The sequence below is a fragment of the Mustela nivalis genome (genome assembly GCF_964662115.1).
Source record: "Mustela nivalis genome assembly, chromosome: 16".
NCBI classification, from domain to species: Eukaryota; Metazoa; Chordata; class Mammalia; order Carnivora; family Mustelidae; genus Mustela; species Mustela nivalis.
Genome location: NC_139035.1, coordinates 55026316 through 55050333, shown reverse-complemented (window position 1 = coordinate 55050333; position 24018 = coordinate 55026316). Strand labels below are relative to the sequence as shown.

At 42.5% G+C, this 24018-nt stretch overlaps 1 protein-coding gene across 13 annotated transcripts in view; it reads left to right on the top strand.

The window, feature by feature from the left end:
- The window catches only part of ESRRG (estrogen related receptor gamma), a 621316-nt gene that overhangs the window by 84450 nt on the left and 512848 nt on the right, over window positions 1-24018 (top strand). For 2 of the 13 annotated variants that reach the window (XM_082703827.1, XM_082703841.1), the window contains exon 1: window positions 2334-2519. The exons of 10 other annotated variants lie outside the window; for them this stretch is intronic. In XM_082703827.1, the coding sequence (XP_082559953.1) occupies window positions 2425-2519 (95 nt within the window). In that variant the 5' untranslated portion in view covers window positions 2334-2424. Of the gene's footprint in view, window positions 1-2333; window positions 2520-24018 lie in introns of those variants that run through there. One more of the 13 variants, XM_082703829.1, reaches the window with a different exon arrangement.

Here is a 24018-nt window from a genome sequence, read left to right as displayed (position 1 = left end):
CCCATTTTGTGTTGCTTTTAAGATTTTACTCACAAAATTCTATTTTACTTCTGTTGTTACTGTATTCCCCCAACACTTGCAAAAATGTTGCTGAGTGATGAGGCTAGAAATGTAGGTAGGAGCTAAATAAGCATAAGATGTTTGGACTTTATTAAAGGAGGGTAATGGAGAGTCATTGAAGGGTTTAACCCGGGGAGTTAGTAACATATTGTGCGTGTGCTTGTCTAGCATGACTTCCTTGATCTAATGCCAGGAAGTTGATTCATGCAGTTGATTCAAAACCTGTGTATTGATCATCCCTTTTATATTAGCTACTGTGCTGGATGCTATGTGGATATAAAATTAAAAGGTTAAAAAAAACCCCCTGCAATTATTATGCTAATATCCATTTGGGATATAAGTAGAAAAAGTTAGCACTAATTTTAGATTTGATTTGAAAAGAAATGCATAGCACAGGATGTCAGTGGCTCCTGGCATAACTCCTTCTAGTGAAGACATGCCTTAACCCTTTCAGATCACGACAAGCTCCATAAACATTATTGTTTCCAGCACTGGAAATGCCAGTCTTGTGTGTTTAGCTTGCCATTCAGCAGAATTATTTTCTTTTACTTTAGGTCACTAATGGAAAAGCATCTCAATATATACCAACTGTGTATTTTTTATTTTATTTTTAAATACAGAAAAGTGAAAAGTCAGACAGACCCAAGACATCTGGGTGAAAATTCTATATTTCAAAAGAATCAAAGCAGGATTGGAGAGTGTACCTCTGAGGGAGAGTAGCAAAGAGATTCTTTCAGGATTGGGTTTTAACATCTCTGGCCAGTTGGGTGAAAATTGTTTTGAAGATGTATTACATTCCCTGATCAAATGGAAAAAAAAAAATGACACCTGCCATCGTATCTAGGAGACACCCAACTAACATGGCCAAGAGCCATACTCTCCTTCCCACATGGCCTTGTTGTGAAAGCCTTCCAATATCCCCTCCTTGGCAACTGGGGCAACCTCGTGCCTCCTCATGGAGACCGGCCATCTCAGAAGACTAGGGAAAGCTCTAGACTTGCCATTACTTTTTTTTGGAAGTTCCCAAGTGTGGTTAATGGGTGATCTTTTCTTTCTAATATTTAACCTAGCACTTCTCCCTTTTCTGCCAGTTTTAAGACCTGAGTCAACTTTGTAGAAACTTGCACTCTAAATATATTAGTCAGGAGGTTTTGCTGGAACAGTGTTATGTTAAAAATGCCTACCAGAGGCCCTTCAGGGTTTGTCAATACTTTCCCGGGTTTTGAATGTCCTCTAACCTGGTATTATGTTATTGTTGGGTTGTGGGTTTTTTTTTCCAGTCCTGCAGGGGTTAATTTTCTTTGTTGCTGTTAGTGTTTGATGTGAATCCTCCTATATTAATGTGGTTTTTGAAATGAAAAATCCCTACATGCACAAAGAGTGCCTTGGATAGTTTTGCATTTGCAAATAAAGCCCTAACAAATGCTCATTTAAAAAATATATTTTCCCAGCTGAGCACATTAAGGCTATATGCTGCATCTTTGTATTCACTTCAATAAACCAGGTGTGCTTTTGGAGATTAGCTATTTTTTATAAAGAATGATTTTGAAATAAATGACAATGGGCTCATTTCTCTTTATGCTGAGGATAACATTAAAGGAAAACTGCCGTGATTAGTTTTAATATCTCAGATAGCTTAATGAGTACTTACTAAAAATGTGTGTGAGTGTGTGTGTGTGTGTGTGTGTGTGCACACAAACACAGAAGGTAGATATATGTGTACACATGTGCCTGAATAATTTTCCAACATGTTAGGTAATACCTGTCAGGGATTTTAATAACCCAGTGTCAGTGAGTTATTCTGGTGGCTGTTTTGCTGAGGCTTTCAGCAGGAAGTCCATTTTCCCATGGAGCTGGGGTTGTTTTTTGTTTTTTTTTAAAGTGTCAGTCAGAAAATATGAAAATGGCCTGGGATTTTATGTGTCAATTATAGTCAATGAGTGTATGCCTCTTTATAAGTGATCTGGAGTTCTTTTGCACCTTATGTCTGGTCTGTAACATGATAGAGGTCAGATGAGGGATATGGGATGTATGGGTTAGGTTTGGAATAGTGAGTGTGTGGATTATATTAGGAACAAATTAAAGAGGTGGATTAAAGATATCAAAGAAGGGGCCACATGATTTTGTATAGAATGAGCTTGAGTGGGATGAGACGGAGTCATTTCACAGATATTTCTAGGGTAGTTCTATAGTTAATGAATAAAATCAGGTGCAGCTGACGGTGGGAGGGGCCCCATGGTTGAGAAACTTAGGTAAACCAGAGAGCCTCAGGTATCAGTAGAGCTAGTGTTCAAGAGGCTAATCACAGGGGCCAATCTGGGTAGGGATTCCCATGCAGCCAAAGGGAAGGTGGTTAGCAGATGGATGATTTCAGAAGGATCTATTGGTCATCCTGTGGAGGGGGAGGAAATGTCTCAAGTGTCTGCATTTCAAGGTCTGCTACCCAGTTCTGCTGAGAGGTGATGATTTTTTTATTCAGAGAATTGACTAAGTCTTGTCTGAAAGATTATCCAGGGTGTAATAGTCAAAGGGTCTGTAGTTGGTTTCTTTCTCCTTTTTCTTGCCTTTGGCTGTGTGAATGTTCCTGGTATCCTTTCTAGAAATTGAAGAGAGAAAGTTAAAATTTAAATCCGGCAGCTGTTTTTCGTCGTGGTGGTGGTGGTTGTTCAGAACTCTGGGTGATGGTGTGAGTGAAGGGATGAGATTGCCGCTGGTGCTGATAGTGCAAGTGGAGAAAATCCAGGAAAGGTTATTATCCCTATTTTCTGCAACCCTCTACAATCGATCTCTAGCTCTCCGTGTTGAGTTCTTAGTTTTTGTCTTGTTCCCATATGGGCACAGTCTATAGAAAGAACATTAGCACTTTGTCTCTAGAAATATGACTTAAACTACCATCTATATGTGTTTTTAAGAGCCAGGATGTGGGTGCAAATAAACCTAATTTTTCTGCCTTTTATCCTGAGAAGGTGGCTTGAGATGAGAGTGATGAAAATAAGGACAAAAATAGCTACCTTTAAAACTCTGGTTTAAGATAATGGCTCTTTAATAAAAGTGTGGAGGAACACCATTGTCTCGAGATTCTTTATTGGCTCTCGTAAGACTGGAAAGGGTCAACAGTGATGTACTTTACTTCAGGAAGTATGGCTGAGAATTTTGGTTAACTAGAGATAAGTTATGTAATATTCATTTGTTATGGATAGGTTTTGAAAATGACATAGACTTTTCAGGTGGAGTCAGGTGATTTTATATGGTTTGTGTAAATGGAAGAGAGAGAGCCTTCCTCTCTCTGCAATGGAACCCAGCTTCCTTCTTTCCATTTATAGAAAGTGTTTTTGAGGCCCATGTTAGCTGCAACCAGTGAGGGTGTCCACTTTGCTGTGTCCAGGAGGGGAAAGTGCAGTGATTGCCCTGGAGATGCATGAGGTGTCTTCTAAATGAATGCTGGGGCTTGCGCATCCATACATAGATTATTATGGAGCGTTCTTTTATGCTTCTATGCTTGTGAATGCCAAGAAATCCTTAATGTTTGGCATTGCCTTTGAACTGGAGCTGGGAGCAAAAGGAGAAATAGGAATTTATGAGGTGATATTTTTGAGGATGCAGGGGGAGAGATCAGGAAACTGAGTCTAGAGAAGGTGGGGGCATACCATGACAATGGATGGAAGTTGTGGAAGTTCTTCACTAGGAATTTCGGAAGCATACCTCACAGTCCAGGGGGTGAGTTGATAAACAGCAGTTACTTGGCTGTGTCACCAGAGCTCATCAGTCCTTGCCAACCAGAGCTTCCTGCTTCCTGGCTGCTCTCATTTAAATAAACCCTTTTGGAGAGGTTTTTTTGTTTGTTTGTTTGTTTGTTTCTTTTGTTGTAGTTGGTTTTTTTTTTTTTTTTTTTTTTTTTCCGGTGAAGTGACCAGGTTTCTAATTTTAGCTGTGACAGCTTATAATTAGAAACCTCTCCAAACTTACTTGTTTACAAACACCTGCATCAATAGTTCATGTTTACTATTTTGGAATGGGCTGTGCTGGCACAGAAAATGGGGGTGAAGAGGGTGCCAGTCCCTCCATGGGTATGTTCTCTTATTCCTCCTGGATGCCACAGGGTAGACTGTGTGCCTTTGTGCATGTATGTGTGTGATCAGGGGTGTGTGTGTGTGTGTGTGCGTGTGTGTGTGTGTGTGTGTGTGTGTGTGTGTGAATGTTTTCTTTACTTCTCCCCCAGGTGGATGCCTCCAGCCCATCCAGCAAATGCTCTGGCCTGCGTCGTACTGCAGGGCTCTCTCCTTCTTGGGAATCAAAGAAATTGGTGGTCAGTTATTTGGGACAAGGTTAGATTTTAAATGACACCCTAGAGAGAAATTTTAGCAACTAATTTTAGCAACTCAGGATCTGCATTGGATAAAATGCTTTCTCTATTTCCATAATTTCTATATTTATATGTCATTCAGCATACTGTATAGCTGAGTGATTCAAGAAAAACAAATAGGGAGCGCTATCCATAATATAAATAATTCTACATTTTATCAAAGCAGAAATACATATCTGTGGTTAGAATGAGCCCACCTAGTGAAGTGATGGCTTCTTGCCGACCGAAATGGAATGCTATCAGGGATCATCGAAAAGATGACAGCCACGTAGTCGAATGATAGAACACTGCCCTGTTCTCGCTGATTCCAGATCATAAAATGTCAGTGGAGAACCCACTGGGTGCATTGCTTTGAATAGAATCTTGATGATTTCTTGGGACAAGCATAGTTATTCCCTTCAAAGAATGTAAAAAAGATATTGCATGCCAAAGCAAGATTTAAAATAAGAAGTAAAATTAGAACACAGACTCACAGACCAATATCTAATTCTAATTGAAGTGGAGATTCTGTAGGAAACCAAGCAGGTGTGGGCCTGAGCTGTGATACTTGAGTCCGCCAGCTGGGAGGGTGACAGTCAGATGCCTGTTTACTTTCCACTATTCGAGACCACTTAATGTTCCCGGGAGGAAACAAAGTCGAAACAATAAACAAATGCTCTCAGTGCTGGGCTTGTCGTGGAGACTGATCTTTCCCAGAGATGTGGAAGATGGAAAAATCTGCTTCTCAGATCTAATCTGGACATAGCTAGCTTCTTTGCTATTACACCCGAGATCAATTAGATTAAATGCCTATTTTAAGTCTCTACCGAGTCTCATCCTTTTCGAGCCATGAACCATGTTCTATATCCATGGGTGTGTGTGTATGCATGTGATTTCATATGTAGACATTCTTTCAATTCTTAAAAATGTACTACCTTTATGTACAAACTTGCAATGAATGTTTAAAGGATTTAATGCATTTGCTGCCTTGTATCAGAAAAATGATGGAGGGATTCAGTGAGGGAAAAGGGCTGTTGGCACAGCCTGTAGGCTGTTACTTTCACCAACTGTGGTGTCAGCTATGATCTTTTTTCAGTATTTCTGACTGTGGGGCCTCTTAGCTAGAGATCCCTGGGTCTTCGGGATTTCATTTTTTTATTAAAAAATGAGAAAATTTTCCTGCTTTTACTGAGCATCTACTCTCTGCAGAGTTTTTAAAGTCAGGATGGAGGGGGAGAGCATGAACAAATATGGGAGATTATCCTAGCTGTGGAGGATGCCCGGTGTAGAACAGAGGATCTGAATATACTCTAGGGCAGTGGGATGTATTGCCAGAAGCTACAAATAGAGCTTAGTATTAAAGTATTTGATCTGGTATGTCTTTCCTTTCAGTCTACCAAGTTTCTGAGCCTCCCTTTGGGTTGAGTGGAATATGGGCAACAGCATCTATTGGGCACCACTGTGTACCTCACACAGATAAAGGGAGGAGATTCTAGAGTCAAATTAGGTTGGTTTGAATCCCAAGCCAAATACATGCTCATAGTGTGTTCCCTTGGAGAAATACCTTGAGCTCTCTAATTAACAGTTTTTCTCATCATCAAAACAAACCATATCAGGACTTTTTAAAAAGATTTTATTTATTTATTTGATAGAGATAGAGAGTGAGAGAGAGGGAGCTGGGGAGGCAGAGCCTGATTCAGGGCTCGATCCCAGGACCCTGGGATCATGACCTGAGCTGCAGGCAGATACCCAATGACTGAGCCACCCAGATGTCCATCTCATATTTGTTTTTTTGTTTTGTTTTGTTTTGTTTTTTGTTTGTTTTTAGGTAAGAGGTTTACTATTCTTGTGAACATATTTCATAGGAGAGGAAAAAACTTAATTGTTGATGGAAAATCCTGAAATATTTCGAAACTAAGACTTTCATCAGTTGACCAAAAAAAAAAAAAAAAAAAAGTTTTTGATTGTTAACTCATCGCCATAAAAGTTTAACTAAAGCAACAGCTCCACTTATTAAATCCCACAGTAGTAAGATGAATAATTTGAAAAGAATGAGAAAATTCCAGTTGGAAGGCAGGTGAATGTGGAAAGGAAGAAAAAGGGAGTGTCGAGATAACACAGTGTCCTCTCAGTTTTCTTCTTCATCAGACCGTAGACCACAGACAAGGTGGTGATTTCAGAACTTTCTCAGCCAACCTGCTGAAGAGACAGAATTTGAAGCCCCCAGTTCAGGGACTTTCTTCTTCGATGACCAGTCCAATTCAGTTGCTACTTCTATAACTCACTTTGAGACCACTAGTCTGAAATTTTAAAGGAAAATAGTGTCTTAATTCTTGTGAAATAGAGGCCAAGAATGGGAAGCCAAATATATGTGTTGTGGGAGATGTCCCTCCATATTGGAATTAAACGAGTAGCTCTTGTCATCCTCTCTCTCTCTCTCTTCCCTCCTCTCCTGTGAGTGTTGTGTTTTCTGTGTCTGTGTGTATGTGTGTGTGTGTGTGTGTGTGTGGTTTATCTGTAGTTTACGTTCCCATTGAGCCCAGACTACAGGGATTCGGAGAGAGTTGGTACAGTCTTGTCGATCACTGGTTAGAGAATATTCCTATTCAGGAGGCACTGAGATAGGGCTAAAAAGTAAACAGAAAAATAAAGAGATAGTCTTCGGATTGTGGGAGCTTATGTTCATGGTGCAGGAATGGAATGTACCAGGTTGCCGAGTGAGAACACATTAAACGTTTGTGAAATCGATAGGGTAAAGCTCGTGTGTAAAGGCTTTGAAAGAGAACTCATACTAGATTTAGGTAAATCAGAAGCAAAACAAAACAAAACGTGTAGAGTCCTGAAAACACCCTTAAAAAAGGTGAAGGGGGCCTGTTAAATCTCTCCCCCATCTGGGTGTTTGCGATGACTCTCAGGAGACCAGATGTAAAAGGGAGAGGGAACTCTTTGTCACTGGGAGGCAGAGTCAGGGGCTTGGAGGCATGTGTCAATGCCTTGCCTGGTTCTACCCAACATGCTGAGCCTGCGGCCCAGAGGCAGGCAGCCTGGGAGTGATGTCTTTGACCTCGGAGGAGAAGTCTTCTCTAGTGGTTTTTGTTTTCCAGCTAGGATTCAACTTAGCTCAACTTAGCTCTCCCTTGTAGAGAGCTAACAAAGAGCAGGGTGGCCGTGGAAGAGGAAATCCCGTGATGCTGACTGATTGACTTCTTCTCAGATACTGTTAATCATGGGGTGTGGCCCTTTGGGCAGAGGCTCCAGTGTGACGGCACCTTCTAGGGAGACTTTCTGGTCTCCTTTAAATTCTGAGAAGTACTTTAGTCTTTCTTTGGAATAGCTCTGCCTCCAGCTTCCATTTTTTTCACACCGTCACCTGAGTTTTAACTTCAGTCAAGTTTTTAACTTTTGTGTTAAACCTGAACATCCTGTTAAATATGGCAGGCCCTAGCGAGTGTTCTTCTCTGTATATCTTGGTTCTGTGACCAGAGATCATCAAAGGGTCTGGCCTTGTGGAGAAAACTGTCTGAAGACCATTGACAGGCCTGCTTCTGGATGGGCACTGAGTAAGCCTGGCCCCATTCCTCAGCTGCCCTTATCCACCTGCCCAGACCAGTAGTAACGACAGTAGCCATTCATTATTTTAGAAGTGCATTAGCATTTTACTAAATACCATTTTAAAAACTGAGCTATAATTGACATACAACCTTGTCTTTGTTTCAGGTGCATGAAACACTTTTTATATATCACCCATTAATTGTTCAGGCAGTCCTAATGAAGTAGATATGACTAGTCTCACTTGAAGAGTGGCGAGTTTGAGACCCAGGCACGGTCAGTGAGCTGGCCAAAGTCGTACCGCGGGGATTTGAACTCAGGATTAACCTGCTCTGTATGGTCCTCCCTCTGACAAGGAGACTCTGGCGTTGAATTAGAAAACCTTCTCAGATACTTTCAGTGTGTTTAAAAAACAAAGTAACTTAACACAGGAGAAGGGAAAGGAAAATAAACTCAGATGAAAATAGAGAGGGACCAAACTGTAAGAGATGCTTAAGTCTAGGAAACAAGCAGGGTTGCTGGAGGGGAGGCAGGTGGGGGATGGGGTAACCGGGCGATGGGCATTAAGGAGGGCACGTGATGTTATGAACATAGCATGCCTTGGCAACTGACGAATCACTGAATTCTACCCCTGAAACTAATAATACAGTATATGTTAGCAAACTGAATTTAAATAAAAGAATTTTTAAAAAACCAAAGTAATGTGTCGGTAGAAGACATTATTTCCCATTTTTTCCATATAGCGCAGGGAAGCCCCGTTCTTCATGCTCTTGTCTACAGTGGGCTGTTCATTCTGGATTGCTGGCCAACAGCTCCCCCCTGTTGTTGAGTCCCAGGAAGCATGTGGTGAGCCCGCTGTTGTGCATAGAGCCCCGAACGCCACCTGAGACAAGGAAAGGGCTGACTCCTTGCTCCTGTGCCTTGGGCTGTCTCCCACCCTTGTCCACCTGCGTTAGAAGGTTTTGTGGGAGCAAGTTGGCTTTTGTCTCGGGGGAAGCTGCAATTGTCCCAGCGGTTCAGGTGTCAGCACCCGGACGGTGGGACAATGTGTTTAATTGCTCTGTGGCCGGCGTGATGCTTCCTGCATGTGCCAGGCCCCCCCGGTGGTTCACAGGACTAAGCCGAATTGTGGAGAAAAGTCCCCTCAGGCCGATCAGGACTTCAGAGTCGGGAGTGGCACGGTTTGAGACAGACCAAGGGGAACAAAGACATTTCAAAAAGATATGTATGGAAACAATAAAAAAAAAAAATTCAAAGTTGGACTTTGACATAAAAGGATTTTTGAGTTGGAAAGGGAGGATTTCAGTAATATGGGAGAAATGGGAGTGAACTCCATATTCAGAGACTGTCTGGGCTCGAAGGGCTGGAGGGACACCCGTAGCTCTGTGGGGGACGGTCCCTGGGATCGCGGGTTTGGGAAGGGGCTGGATGGAGCGTGGGTGTCACATGGGGCATGGGGGCAGGCGCTGCAGAGAGAAGAAGCGGTGCTCCTGTGGGAGGAACGGCTAAGATCCGGCAGGAACACTTCTCTTGCCCCATCCCCCTCCCATTCTGGGCGCATGGGCTGCTCCTGGCCCCTCCCCTACCAGGCTGCACTCTGGGCAGAAGGTCCTCGCTGGGGACCAGATGCAGCACTCAGTATTGCTAATGAGGTTTCAGGGGGTGCTTTTTCTAATATAAATCAAAGATTACAGGGGCACCCCCTTTTCATCCACCCCTCCCTGCCAAAGCCTTAGTCATGGGTTGCTGCGGGCTCCTGGCCACGGGGGACAGTCTGTGCCTAAGGCTATCAGTGAAGATAGCTATTTAAGAGGTTTTACTTTTATATCTGAGCAGCCAAATTGTGCATGTAACAATGGGGACCAATTATTGCACAATAGAGCATCCCCAATGAAACAGAGAGAGTGTATGTTTAATATGCAATGAATGACACCGTCTTCTCCTAAACAATGAGAGCATTTCCAGGCCATTGGGGGGAATGGGATTCCATTCTGAAGTTTCATTTGTTTGTGAAAGTGATATGTACGACCCTTTCATCCATTACTGTGAAAATAATCACCCCCAAATAGTCAAATAAGTAATAATAAAATATCACCATTTGTGGTCATGTGTATGGGAAAGAGAACTTTTCTGGGTTTGAAGTATCATTTCTATACCCTTTTTTTTGGAAATCGAAACTTGTTGGGTTCTAATTGATCTCCAGCTCAAGTGATTATAGTGTTGAGTAGTTTGAAATACTTAAATAATTCCATCCTGTTGACAGTGGTTGTGCAGTGGTCCTGAATTGAGCAGGAATCCTGAATTGGGAATCCTCATTCCTTCAAAGTTCTCGAAGTCTGCTATTTTATCCTCCAACAGAGGTCACTGGGGAAAAAAGTTCACCATCCGCTCAAGATATTTTATAGAGGAAAATGTGGTCTGGTGAGGATAAGAGATTTAATTCAAGATCATAAAATGAAAGAACTGAATGGTTAATGGAGGGCTTACTGAAAATTTAATTTTCTGTAATTAAAAGACAATGAAAGTAGCAGAGACAAAAATTCAGGGTGCAGCTTTGTTGAAGAAGGTATGTCTCTTGAAAAACATGGGGTAGATGTTGCATTTTTTTTTTTTTAATGTAACATGATAGCATAGTTTTCATTGGTAAAATTTAAAGTGACTGACTTTTCCTGGTTTGCCCAGGATGGTCCTGATATTTTGCACATTAGCATGGAGGAATGCTCTGAACTCCAGCACACCTCTTAGACCTGGGCAAACAGGGGTGCTTGGTCACACCGAATTTGGCCAAGAAAAAAAAAAAAGCTACATTATTAGGTTAAAGTTGTCACATTTTTCCTTGGAAGCTAAGTTTCTTCATGCTCAGCTATCTTAAGGGGGAAACTGACAAGTTCTAGAATTTTCCAACTTCTAGAAATTTCCTCATGGTTTCTCCACCACATTTAGGACATGGTGGAAATATGGAGATTGGTGAGGGAATTCTGTCCAAGCATAATTTTTCTGGCACCGCATCCAAGACCAGAGTATTGCAAGGACAGCAGTGAGGCAAGGTCGGCAGACGTTCTCTATAAAGGGCAAGTTAGTAAATATTTTAGCCTTTGCTGGCCACACATAGTCTCTATTACATGGTCTCTCTCTTTTTTAAAAAACAACTCTTTGAAAATGAAAAACCCTGTTTAGCTTTCAGGGTATATAAAAATAGGCTGTGGGCCAGATTTGGCCTCTAAGCCAAACTCCCCCGTAGAGCATTGCTGTCCAACAGAAATATAATGCAAGTGATTTTTTTTTTTTTTAACTTTAAATTTTCTAGTAGAAACGTTAAAAAAATAAAGAGTTAAGGTAAATTGAGGTTTAATAATGCAATTGATTTTACCCAGTATGTCTTAAATATTATCTTTTTCACATGTAACTCGTACAAAAATTATTAGTGAGATAGTTTGCATTTTTGGATCCTAAATCCTAGAAATCCAGACTAGCCACATTTCGAGTTTGTAGTGGCTACATATACATGGCTGGTGGCCACCATATTGGATGGCACAACGCTGGGGCATCTTTATAACGTATAATGTGACAAATCTGCAGTGCTTCTCCTTTAGCCCTTTACCACTTCAATGAACACAGACAGAAAACAAAAGAACAACACAACAAACAAAAGATCTTAGAACCAGAAGATGGCTTAGAGATCATCTAGTTTCACACTAATTTTGTAAGTGAGGGAGCCGAGGCTCAGAAAGGCTAAGTAGTTGGCCCAGGATCACACAGCTAGTTTAGCCGAAGGTCTGATACCAGAACTCAGGTTTCTGGACCTGCCAGGGGCCTCCCCACCCCCACCCCCCACTGTAAGGTCTCTCAGTTCTCTGAAGTTGCCATTAATGACCCTGTGCCTGGGAGTCATCAGGAAAATGGTTGATATTCCGGTCACGGTGATGTGTTTACCTATGCAGAGCCCAGTGTTAGGTGCCATTTATGGTCTGTGGCAAACATGGGAGAGGTCTGGCTGGGAAAAAGGGTGGTGTCTATGGCCATAGAGGAAGGGAAGGGAAAACCTGTGTTTTGATCTCCTGAACAGACAGGAAAGATAAGAATACACGGGCGCATGCCTGTGTATGTTTGTATCTTCATGGTATCCCGCCTCTGGACCATCTGATTGCTTCTTGAACCCAGGCAGCCTCCTAGATAAAAGTGTGGGGTCTGGGGGCTGGCGTCTGCTGTGATGGAAAGGATACTGAGTACTGGTGGTTCTCTTTTCTTTGCCTGACAAATGGTTGCCCCTCGTGCTAAAGGAAGGAGTAAGCTGAGTAAATATTGGTTGTGTAATCAGAGTAAATGGAAGAGAAGTTTCGTTGCTTTATAAGTAGCCCAAACCCCTGCCTTTATTCGGGCATTTTCTTTCTTTTTGGTCAGTGTGCATTTTTCTTTTTTGGACCCGACTTCTTTTCTCTCCACTTAAGGGAGTTACAGACCAGCTAAAGAATTTTATGAATAGGAAAACCCTGTAGTGCATTTAGCTTGGGGAAATGTCCCTTAGAATAGATTGTTTCTGAGTCAAGTGTATAAATATTCTGGCTCAAGACTATACCCTTTTTTCTTAATGAATTGGTCTGGCGGTAGTTAAAGCCAAGTGTGGTCTAGCAGAGTGCTCCAGAGAGAAAATTGAATGGACAGAAAGCCCAGTCATAGTTTTCAACTTTATGTAACGTGTTTCGCAATATATTAGAAAATTAACTTAATGACAAGTGGCAGGACCTGTTGTGTAAGCCGGTCGGTTTGGAAGCAGTCTGATGTCTTTTCTTCTCTTCCCTGACCCTCCCCATGCAGTGAATTTTGAAGACACAAACAGCTGCCATGGGTCCTGCTCAGTTTCCTGGTGACTCATTCAAGTTGATCATCCCTTACAGTCAGTTTCTGAGCTAGCCAGGCTAAAAAAAGGAATTTTTCATGGACTACTTTAAAAGAGGGTTGCTAATCCATTTTTCTTATTATTTTATGTTCTCTGCTTTTTACACTACCCCCACCAGCTGGTTAATCATGCAAAAGCTGAACACTTCATTAGCTAGTACACGGTCGCCCATGGGCATTTCTGTTGTAAATTAGTTCTTTCTATTTATACAGGTAAGTCATGGCCAAAAGTCTTATAAGGTGCCAAAGGTAAGGGTTAGAATTAATTTCTTCTTCTTCTTCTTTTTTTTTTTTTTTTTTTTGAGTTTTTCAGAGAACTCGTTTTAAACTCTGAGTTCTAGTGATGGGCAATTACTTTTGAATTAAAGAGGAAAATAGAAGGCAAATCTTTTTCTGAAGGTCCCAATGTTGTAGTATAGGTACAGTTAAAGTGGCTTTTGGTGAAGCCCTTGCCTTTCAGAAAGCGGGGGCAGAGGGTGCCAATATTTCATATATATATATATATATTTTAAGGCAAGGCCTAAAAAAATATTTGAAGAGGCTCTTGCAATTCAAGCAGAAGGCAGAAGAGAGGCTAATTAGTCTTCAACAAATTCTGCTCAAGAACTGGTGCCTATAGGTACATGTAATTAGGTATATAACCTGTGCAAAAATCCAGTAACTACATGTGGGTTTCTTTCTTATATTTTATTATTATTTTGCTATTTTGTGCTTATTTCCAGAAATTGAAGAATATTCTTTCCTACTTTTATATTGCCAGGAAAAACTGCTTGTGTATTTGGAGGGAAATACTGGGAGCTGATTCCTAAATTCGCAGTTCCTAACAACACAAAATTAAACTCAGAAGTCTCTCTCTTCCTTCTCCTGGGAGGAATTATTTTCATGAGGGGCTCTACAGTTTTATGAATTCTGCTAAACAGGCAGAGCGCAGGCCTCTTCTGAACTTGACATCAAATCTTGATAAGTCTGTCTTCGAAAGGAGTGTTGGGCTGTGTCTACCAGCCACGGTTTTCTGTAAGTATGAGTAAAATTTCTATCTCCAATGTGGGTTCTCTTAGACTGTTTTCTGCATAGCTTCCTAGCAGAAGGGTCTTTTGGCAATATCTCTTCTAGTTGTTTCCTGCATGGATGTTTCTAGTCTTTCCAGATCTTTTCCTAGAGCGGTTTTGGCAATAGAGACTGGGTCATTTTTCCTTCTGTAAAGCTGAAACAAGACACTCTTCTGTAACGTTTGATTCCCTTTAGAGATTATACTAAGTAAAGGTATATGCCTGATGGGGGGGACGGGTGAAGGGGGTTGTATTGAAATTGTAGGAATGGGATTCAGAGAGAAATGCAAAACCAAATCTGCTTATCACTTGGATTTTTGTGACTCTTGTTAAAATTTCTAGAAAACAGGGAGAAATATCAGTTGATTGTTGTTTTTTCTTTTTTAAGATTTTATTTTATTTTTAAATCATCTCTATATCCTGGGTTTTGAACTCACAACGTCAAGATCCAGAATCACACGTTCCACGGATAGGGCCAGTCAGGCACCCCTGATTGTTGTGATTCCTTTTCCCCAATTCTAATAATAAGGCATAATAAGGCATTGGTCTAGGAAGCCTTGATGGGCATGGAGATTAGAGAAAGCCTAAATTGACGCAATAATTATGCACATGACCCTCCTGACGAAGGCATCTTTCTTGTGTTTAACCCTTAAAAGGGCAAGTGTTGTCCTGTATTGTTATTCGTCTGCTTTATTCTGTCGTATTTTTGTTGCAGGGGTTTTCACATAATCCCATCCTGCATTAGGAGCCGGGATTTGCCTCCGCGTGTTCTGACCCCTTTCGGATCCGTGGGGAGCTGTTTTTCGCTTGGTGGGCCAGGAGTGAACCTTTTTTCTTTTCGCACGCTACTTTAATTCCAGTTTAATGGTGTGGTTTGTGGCTCTTTGCTTGCAGTTTCAGTTCCTGTTTAAATACTAAAATCTATTGTGTGTCTCCCTTTCTAGACAACATAATTGCATTGCTAACTGGCAGGAGCAATTAAGTGTACAGTATTATGAAAAAATAAAGGTCCCAGGCCCTAAGATGTAACTTGATTTCTAATTGCACCAAATCCCTTCTGCGAAAGTGGCACGTCAGGGTTGAAGAAGGCCTAAAACAGAGAATTAGGGTGTAAGGAGAGAGGGGTATAATTCAGCCGATCTTCTTGGCACTGGTGCCTGTCAACGGGGGAGAAGCTTGGTGACCATTTCTTCTTTTTATCATAGGCGTTCAAGCTTTATTCATTCTTTTTTTTGGGTGCTGGAGACAGTAACAAGATTGTTCTCTGTGATTTTTTTTTCCAGAATCTGTAGAGTTGGTAGGAAGTCGTTCCTGGGGACAGTACATTTTGGGAAGGGGATGGACAGCATGGCCTTTGGAGTGGGAAATATAGGTATATATAGTTAAAATTTCCAGATAGCATTTCAACGTCTTGCCTTGCGAGATACATCTTTTCAAACAATCTTGCGGGAGATGGTCTGCGCTAATACCTAGCAAAGAAAGGGGTCAGCCGGGTCAGAGAAATTCTGGCAGTTGAGCGAAACCACGATTACCCTAGGTTGGGCCCTTTCTTCTGGGCCTCTGCCAGGGCTGGTAGGGAGGGCGTCCCCTTTGATGGAATGCAAATTCCCAGCCATGGGGCTCTGCCTGGAATGTTTTTGGTTAAGCAAGTAATCCATAAGGCACCCTAGGCTGTTTGTGTGTAGCTGTACTTTACAGGCAAAGTTAATGTGGTTAATATTCAACTGAACTTTTGGGGGGTTACTAATCCCTGAGGCGGATTTGCTAGAAAAGGCTACATATTAATAGCCCTCCGAGTCAGACACCCCCAAGTGGAGAGCAACAGGTGTGATCCCACGTAAAACATTACAAAAGTTAGCCAAACTCAGGGTAGAGGTTCTGTTGAATCATCCTTTCGCTGGAGCCCTGGCCTTCTCTGAATCCATAACTCCTCGTCAAGGAGGGCATGGTCTTGAGCGAGTGTACCTTTGCAAAACTCTTTAATTAAGGCAGGAATGTCTTTAAAACTCTAGCCATTTGCAGGGTCTTCCAATAAGTGGGACCAACTTGGTTCTGATTTTCTGCTGCCTTTAATTGAAATAGAGCTTTTCTTCTCTTTCTTTGCCTGAAGGGAAGGATGTTCTGTGGCTCTGTTGGGTTGATGGGCTGGACCCAGGAGGGGATCTGGTCAGCAGGTACAGTGGTGGTGGTCTCCCAGGCCACAGGTCAGACAGAGCGCTGTTCATGCCTCCAACTCAGGTAGGAATTAAATCACAAGTTGCCCAAAGTTCTGTGGGGCTCAGCAGGCCAGATGAGAGGTCAGGAAACGAGAGGCAAGGTGTTGAGTCACCAAGCATAGCTGACCTCAGTGGGGCAAAGGTTATTCTCTGCTGGGGGTCTTGGGCTTAGCTTTTTATCGTTTTACAAGGATTTTGCTTTTTCGGCTCTCTCTTCTCTCTTTTTCAGCCACATGTTATTCTTGATAGGAATCATATGTAAAAGGGAGAATAGAAAATCAGAGGGAAAGTGACCTACTATGACTGTCGTAGCCACGTAACCTTGTTTCCAGAATCAAAGATAAAAATAATAAAATGAAAAATAATAAAATAATTTGTTATGTAATTAACATTCATCCAATATTTTTCAGGACACTTCAGTTCTATTTTTCTATTACCATCAAATGTCCTGATCCTTGGTTTCTATGTAATGTAAATATGAACCAATTTGGATCCTTATGCATAGACCACAGGCAAGGAGAAGAGGTCAGGCTTATAGATCTCAACTCTTTTACTGATGAACAACAGCCTTATTGGGTAGTGGAGAAACATTAACATTTGTAAATGATTAAAATGGAGTTTTCAATTATCTGTGGACATTTTTGTCTTTCCCCACTGTCCTTGACCACAAATAGGTGAATTAATTTTCTTGTGCATATACTTTTTCCACAGTACATACTGATTTACCCCAGAAGTTAGAACCAAAAGGCCTAGACTGATGTTACTTAGGATTTTTAAAGAGATTTATTTTTGGCTACAATGATGTGATATAGATGTCACCCTATTGAGCTTTTATTTGTAATGACCAAAATTCGCAAAAATCACCCTACAGAGACACATGCTAAATAATTCTTGCCCTGTTTCCACAAAACAAAAGCAGCCTGTGGATGCTTTTCCCCTATTGCCTAATTTTCTAAAGACTTTCTTGAGCCAGATGACACTGTAGACTTCAAGACTTCAGTGTAGACTTCAGCCAGGTAGGGCTCTTTGCCTTCTCAGTTATCCCGGTCACCCAGACCTCCTAACCTAAGGGTCCTTGGCGGAGTGTTGAGGGAAGTGGGGAGGTATTTAAAAGTTCAGAGTTCACAGTCAGGTGACCTAGTTTAAAACCAGGTGCCATTCTTGCTAAAGGTATGACGTTGGGTGGGTGTGTTGCTGAAATCCTTTGGGCCTCAGTTTCCACCTATGTAAAATGGGAAGGATGTTGCTTAATACCCCCATAGCAGTTGTGAGGAGTAACAGAGAGAGAGTCCATAAAGTACTGAGCACAGTGGCCGGTCCATGGTAATGCACAGTAACATTTAGTAGTTGGGGCACTGTGTATAATGGTTAAAAGCCAGCTGCTTGGACACCACCTGCCTGCTTTATAATAGGTCTCTGGCTGGGACACTTGGGTGGCGTTGTTGGTTAAGCGTCCGGCTCTTGATCTCAGAGTCATGCAATTGAGCCCTGCGTCGGGTTCTATGCTCAGCACAGAGTATGCTTGGGACTTTCTCTCTCCCCATCTTCCTCTGTCCCTCTGCCCGCACTCTTCTCTCTGTCACTGAAATAAATAAATAAAATATTTTAAAAATAATAAAAAATAGTTCTCTTGCTGATGAGTTGAGTAGTCCTGAGCCAAGTGACCTGCCTCAGCTTGCTCCTGTGCAGTAAAATGGGATAGTAACAGTGCCTACCCCCTAGGGGAGGTGGTAGATAGATGACCTGGTGAATAATAAAACATTCAGAAAAGTTCTTAGCTTCATAAGTGCTGCATAAATCTTGGTGTTATTGTTATTATTCTTATAGCTGCTGGCAAGGAAGACCTAAGGCGCACAGTCAGTGAAAAGATAAAGATTGAAGCAGATGCATAGAAACAGAAAAAAAGGAAAAATGGGGCAGAGAAAGATAGAGATTAAAAATCAAGAAAAAGGGGCACCTGGGTGGCTCAGTGGGTTAAGCCGCTGCCTTTGGCTCAGGTCATGATCTCAGGGTCCTGGGATCGAGTCCCGCATTGGGCTCTCTGCTCAGCAGGGAGCCTGCTTCCTCCTCTCTCTCTCTGTCTCTCTGCCTGCCTCTCTGCCTACTTGTGATCTCTCTGTCAAATAAATAAATAAAATCTTAAAAAAGAAAATCAAGAAAAAAATTGTGTTTGATGGGGAACAATTGAATGCTGCCCGTACACCCAGACCTCAGTGTCTTCATGCCTTGTTGTGGAAATTGGAGTGGGTGCCATGGGTGGGGGGTGGAGGGAGTGCTCCCCCTGGGCTCTAAGCTCTGTGATGTCATCGGAAGCTGTGATGACAAAGACAACCCGCCTATTTTAGCCTGAAGTACAGACAGCTCTAAACTTGCCTTGGAAACCATATACTGTTATGTCTCCAACGTTCATTGCAAAACCATTTTGTTTTCCAAACACAACTTCGAGGTTTATGATATCTCTTGGATTTCTTGCCATGTCACAACTCTATCTTCTGGTTGTCATCTTATTTAAAAGCTGTCTGTCCACTCATCCCTCACCCCACGTGGTGACTTTGCACAGACTAATCTGAAACCTCCGGTTAGTCCTGATGGGCAGTCCGGGAGGGCTGATGTGTGGCACAGATTGTCTTTACCAGTTACAGGTTCTCAGTTGTCTGGGGGGTGAGGCTTGCCCTTGCCCACCCCCAGCTTTTAGTCTAGGGCCCGCGGAATGGGAAGGGGAGTGGATCCTATCACAGCAGAAGCATGTCAAGGAAGTCCCCAATCCTGTAGCGGTTCCAGGAAAGTGTCTCCAAGAAGGGGATTCCCAGAGTCATTTGAATATGGGTGGAAGATGACTTTGGAAATTTTAATTGGTGTTACATAGATTTAGCTCTTAAAGATTTTGCCTTCTTTCCAAGTAGTTCCAAGAAACAGTAAAAACTCACCCTCCCTCTGACTGATGATTTCAGTTTCTCCAGGCTGAGGACAGTGGAACTTGTTGTACCCAGAGGAGGAGTAAGTGGAGGCCCTAGGATGCCCCTAGGACGCCCCGGGGATCCAGAGCTCTGCCGCATACCTTCCTTCCTACACCTTCCACAGCGGCTTCATTGCTCCACGGCGAACTGATACACAAATCCAGCTCAGTTTATTTCTTAACATATACCGAGACATAAAATGCAGGACAACTTGAGATCTTTTAGAGGTGCACTGGGTTTTGTTCAAGCCTAGAATCCATTTTGATAGAACAATGCCTCAGAGTAAAACACCATTGACCCTCAAACAACATGGGTTCAAACGGTGTCCGTCCACTTCCCATGTGGATTTCTTGCAATAAACACGTCAAGTCCTTATAAATGTAGTCTTTCTTCCTCATCATTTTCTTACTAACATTTTCTTTTTGCATACTTTTTTAAGAACACCGCACATAATGTAACACACAAACTACACATTAGTCCACCACGTTGTCTGTAAGGCTTCTGGGCAGCAGGAGGCTGTTCCTAAAGTTCTGGGTGAGTTAAAAGTTATGCATGGATCTCTGGCTGTGTGGGGTCGGGCAGGGAGGTCGGTGACTCTGACCCCCACCTTGATCAAGGGCCAACTATATTGCTTTGCTTCTTTTTTCTCCATGGTGAAGGGATCTTGTCCTAAGTAGAAGGATGTAACCATGAGCTAAAAGATAGCCGATTTGGCGATTTTCTGCGCCTCCACTCTGGGTTGGTTTTCTGAAATGTGTCAGTCGTAACCCACAGAAGAAATCTTTCCAGAGAAGGTATGATGAATGCCTCAGTCCCACTGGGCTGTCAGCCGGCCTGCCTCCTCTCCTTCCGCGTCTGTGCGGAGTGCCTGCGGTGGGCGAGTACTGTTCCAGATGCTGGGGGTGCCACACTGAGCGCACACAGCTTGCATGGCTTCCCATAGCCCTGAAAGGGCCATTTGACTCGGTTGTGAAATCCTACAGTCACTAGACATACCTGTCAAGATGCCAGGCAAGCATGGGGTTGATGCCCCCATTAAGCCGGCCCCGTAATGCTGTCACTGCAGCCTCCTGGCCGTGAGGACCATTGGGAAGAACTCATTTGCTATAAAGTACAATGAGCATTAAAAGAAATGGCCATCAGTAAATTTGGGACGTCTTAGTTTTAATTTCCCCGCCTTGCTGTGTGCATATGAGCGGTCTTCCATTTGCATATGGGGACCCTGTCATAACAGTTTCAGGAAGTGATTTGTTAATAATCAAGTTCTCTGAATGGCCCTAAATCTGTAATTGATGTGGGTCTGGATAAAACAACCCTTCCACCCACCTATTTTGGGGACCATTTTTTTTGGCAGGGACTGAGCCAGAATGAAAACTAGCCATCAGAACAAAATTTAGGACAGCTGGGATGCTTTGCAGCAAAGACTTTTTGGCTCCACAGTTCAAATAATCACAATAGCAGCTCAATTTAGCCTTTGGCTGAATGGCTTTGGCAGGGCACAATGAAAAATAATTATTTCATGGCCTGCTTATTTTTCCCTTAACCAATAAACTCTCAGACCTCTTCAGGCTTATGTAAATATTCTGCTGTGGTCGAAGCCGAGCACACCATAATATCCCTATTTAGGAAATGGTTGTATTTCACCCTTGTGGGGTGGAAAGCAAAATTCAACAACTTTGGAGATATCTGTTTACAATGGGGGAGAGGAAAACGATGGGAAGAAATTTCGTGGCTGGAAAGTGAGTCCACAGTCGCAGCTGCAGGGTGAAGCAGGTGGAATTTAGGGTCCTCCCTTAGAAGGCGTCAGGACGTGTTGCCGCGTCTGATGGGGAAGGAAGAACATGGCGCAGATGTGCCCGACTGTGCTAAGCGTAGTATGGTAACAACGAGGAACAACAGTCTCATCTTTTGGAGCTACAGCTTTCTCGGCTGTATGTAACAGTTCTCAAACTTTTTGTTCAGTGCTTGCCCAGTTTGCTCTCGTTACATCTGATGTGCTGTAGCTCTGTCCCTGTTTCGTAAGACCTTGTGTTTGCCCTGGGTTATTTGAATGGAGTCATGGAGAGGTGGATGGGATAAATTAAGAATGGCAGCAAGCCTAACAGCCACCCTAGACCTGAAGCCCTTCAAGGTTTTTGCTCAAATCCCATCAATCTCCTGTATTTTATACCTGCCTTTTCAGGTCAGCCGCATCCTAGTGCAGGGCGTCTGTGCCCCTTGATGACCAGTTCCTATTCAACGAGTCCATGGCTTTGCAGTTCAGTTGGTCAAGACAGAGTGTTAATGAGATCGGTCATGGGTTTGACCCCTCAGGAGCCAGTTAACTCCATTCTGTCCGATTAACCCCTGCCAGCTGCCTTAGGTCATGGGCAGAATGGGGTGAGAGAGTATGAGTGGCTCACTGAAAGCCATCCCCGTTCCTGGGCAGCCAACTAGTCCCACAGACAGTGGGTCAAGAGTGTTCTCTCTGAGTGACAGCAGATGGGGCATTAGAAGCAGTGGAAGACCATAAGCTTAATGCTGCTTGTCCTCCCCTGTGTGTGTGTATGTGTGTGTGTGTGTGTGTGTGGAGGAGGAGGAGGGGGGCGACAGGCTGTTGTACAGGGTTTTGGGAGGGCGTCGGGGTTCCTACTGTTACAGAAAGGTGGTTTTTCCTCGCTTTGAAAAGCTTGCACCAAATAAAACTCATACTACGATCCTCATGATGTGGGTTTCATGAGTGGCATTTCTTCTCAAAGTATCTTTAAAAAAAATCAGTAGTCATGTCATGCATCAGGATGAATTTCTAAATGTAAATGAGATTCTCCCAGTAATTTATTTACATTTGTTTTCAGCACAACAAATGAGACATCACGTAGCTTCATAATTTTCCATGACCGAGTCACCAGCATGCAGTGTGTAATTTACCATGATTTAAGATGCTTATCTGTAGATTTTTCAACAGTACCTTATAAGGCTTCAGCAAGAGCAAGAGATCCTCTGTACCGTTTCACTTCTTGCTCTCCCTGACATTGCCACCCCAAGCAAGTGTACCAGGGCCCACTAAAATGTTTATTCTTGCTTCCATCTTTGAAGGATTTTACATGGAGGGTGGAAAGTATTCTTTTCACATTCCAAGCAGAGGTGTCCTCACTGACAAAGCTCTGGTGGGAAGAAGAGGAAGACAGTATTTCCCTTTGGATATTAGAATGTGTGAACTCGCAGAAGTTACTGCTCGAGGCTGGGTTTCCTCATCGTAAAATGTTACAGTAGATAATGTTGAGGGTTTAGCAGTAACATTCCGAGGGAGGTGGATGGTTAGACTGAGTTTGATGTGTGAGTGAGTAGTTTATGTCTTCTTTTCAGAAATTTTGAAAACACGTTCCATTTTCCCACATTTTCACATTTTTCTGTTTAAAATGTGGCACAATGCTACCAGTCTTCCTTAATGGTTAACACCCAGGTCCAAAATAAAGACGAAAAGATCTCCTGAAATTCAGTATGAGACACTTAAATGCTGTTTACTGCAGTGATTTTTTTTTTTTTTTTTTATGTTTGTTTGCTGAATTGAGCAAAACATTAGTGAGGCTGGACCTGGGTCTTAGAGATTTAGGGCAGAGCAGGAAAGGGAGATGCCATGTAGTTCTTCTGTGGCTTTGAATGAGCCTGTGGCTGAAGGTCCAGGGAGAGAGTGGTATTAGGGGTGCCAGGGTTCTGGTATTTTATCTAGGTATCTTATCATGAATAAGTCACAGTACGGCCTTGGCCTTTGCCATGCAACCACTGAAATAGGTAAATTCAAAATACTTATTACAGCTGAGTTGCAGAAAGAGTTGTCCTTTAAGTATGTTCTCTAAGTCAAAGTTTCTGGTTTTGTTCCATAAACAAAATTAGAGCTTCCCATGAAACAATCCCTGTACCAGGCACAGACGTTGCATAAGGCATAGGGACTCCCACCAGTGCTTGCTAGGTCCTCTTACTGTGAAAGAAAAACACCTCATTTCTAGAAAGAAAGAAAAATAAAGTGGAAGAAAAGAGAAGGACCAAGGTGGCAGGTTCCATGTTTCTTAATACATAAAGCATCTTCTTTAATGGTTTGTCCCAGGTTCACTTGGAATGTACTAGTTAGTAGTTTCACTGCGTAGTATTTGAATACCTGAGACAGACTGTTTTGGCCTGGTCAGGCTAACCTTTCAGTGGTATCCTTGTATACACTAAACACTGTTCTGCTTGGAGCATCGTTGTCCTTACCACAGAGATGCTTGCAAGAGATCTGTCAGGATTTTTCAGGCATTAACATGTAAACAAATGTTATCAAAATAAAACATCTCTTTTGGAGGTGGTGAGAAGGTCATGCATTTGTGGAAAATTCTGTGGGTCGACGTCCCCCTTCCGTGTCTTCGTCTGCTGGAAACTTTAAAGCAAGATCTCATTGGCCAAATTCTAATCTTTGTCTACTGCTGTTGATACCTGTTTAAATGCTCTGTGTTTCTAGTTTGGCGAATGAAGCAAGGTCAAAAGCAGAAAATTTCCTTCAGCCGGAGTACCAAACTGTTGAGAGTTCTTTCCCGAGAACCACCAATAGAGAACAAACCCCAAATATGTCTTATGAATAACTAACATCTGAACTTTTCTTCAACTTGAGTGTTAGTAGCTGGTGGCTTTTCAGATACATTCAGCACCTCTAGTTTCGGTGAAGAGTTTTATGAAGCACTTTTATTCATGAAGCAGATATTTACTAAGTATGTGCTCTGTCGAGGGTCTGTGCTGGTTGCTCTACTGAGGATTCCTGAAGAGTCAGGGAAGGTGGGCAGATATCATTGTACCATAATGTGGCCCATGTGGCAACGTGGCAAGGGCATGATAGCAAAAGGCCCAAGTTGCAGTGGGAACTCGGAGGAAGTGTGAAGAGGTCAGGGCAGACTTCGCAGATAAAATTTTGTTTGGGAGAATACAAAAAGTAATAGTAA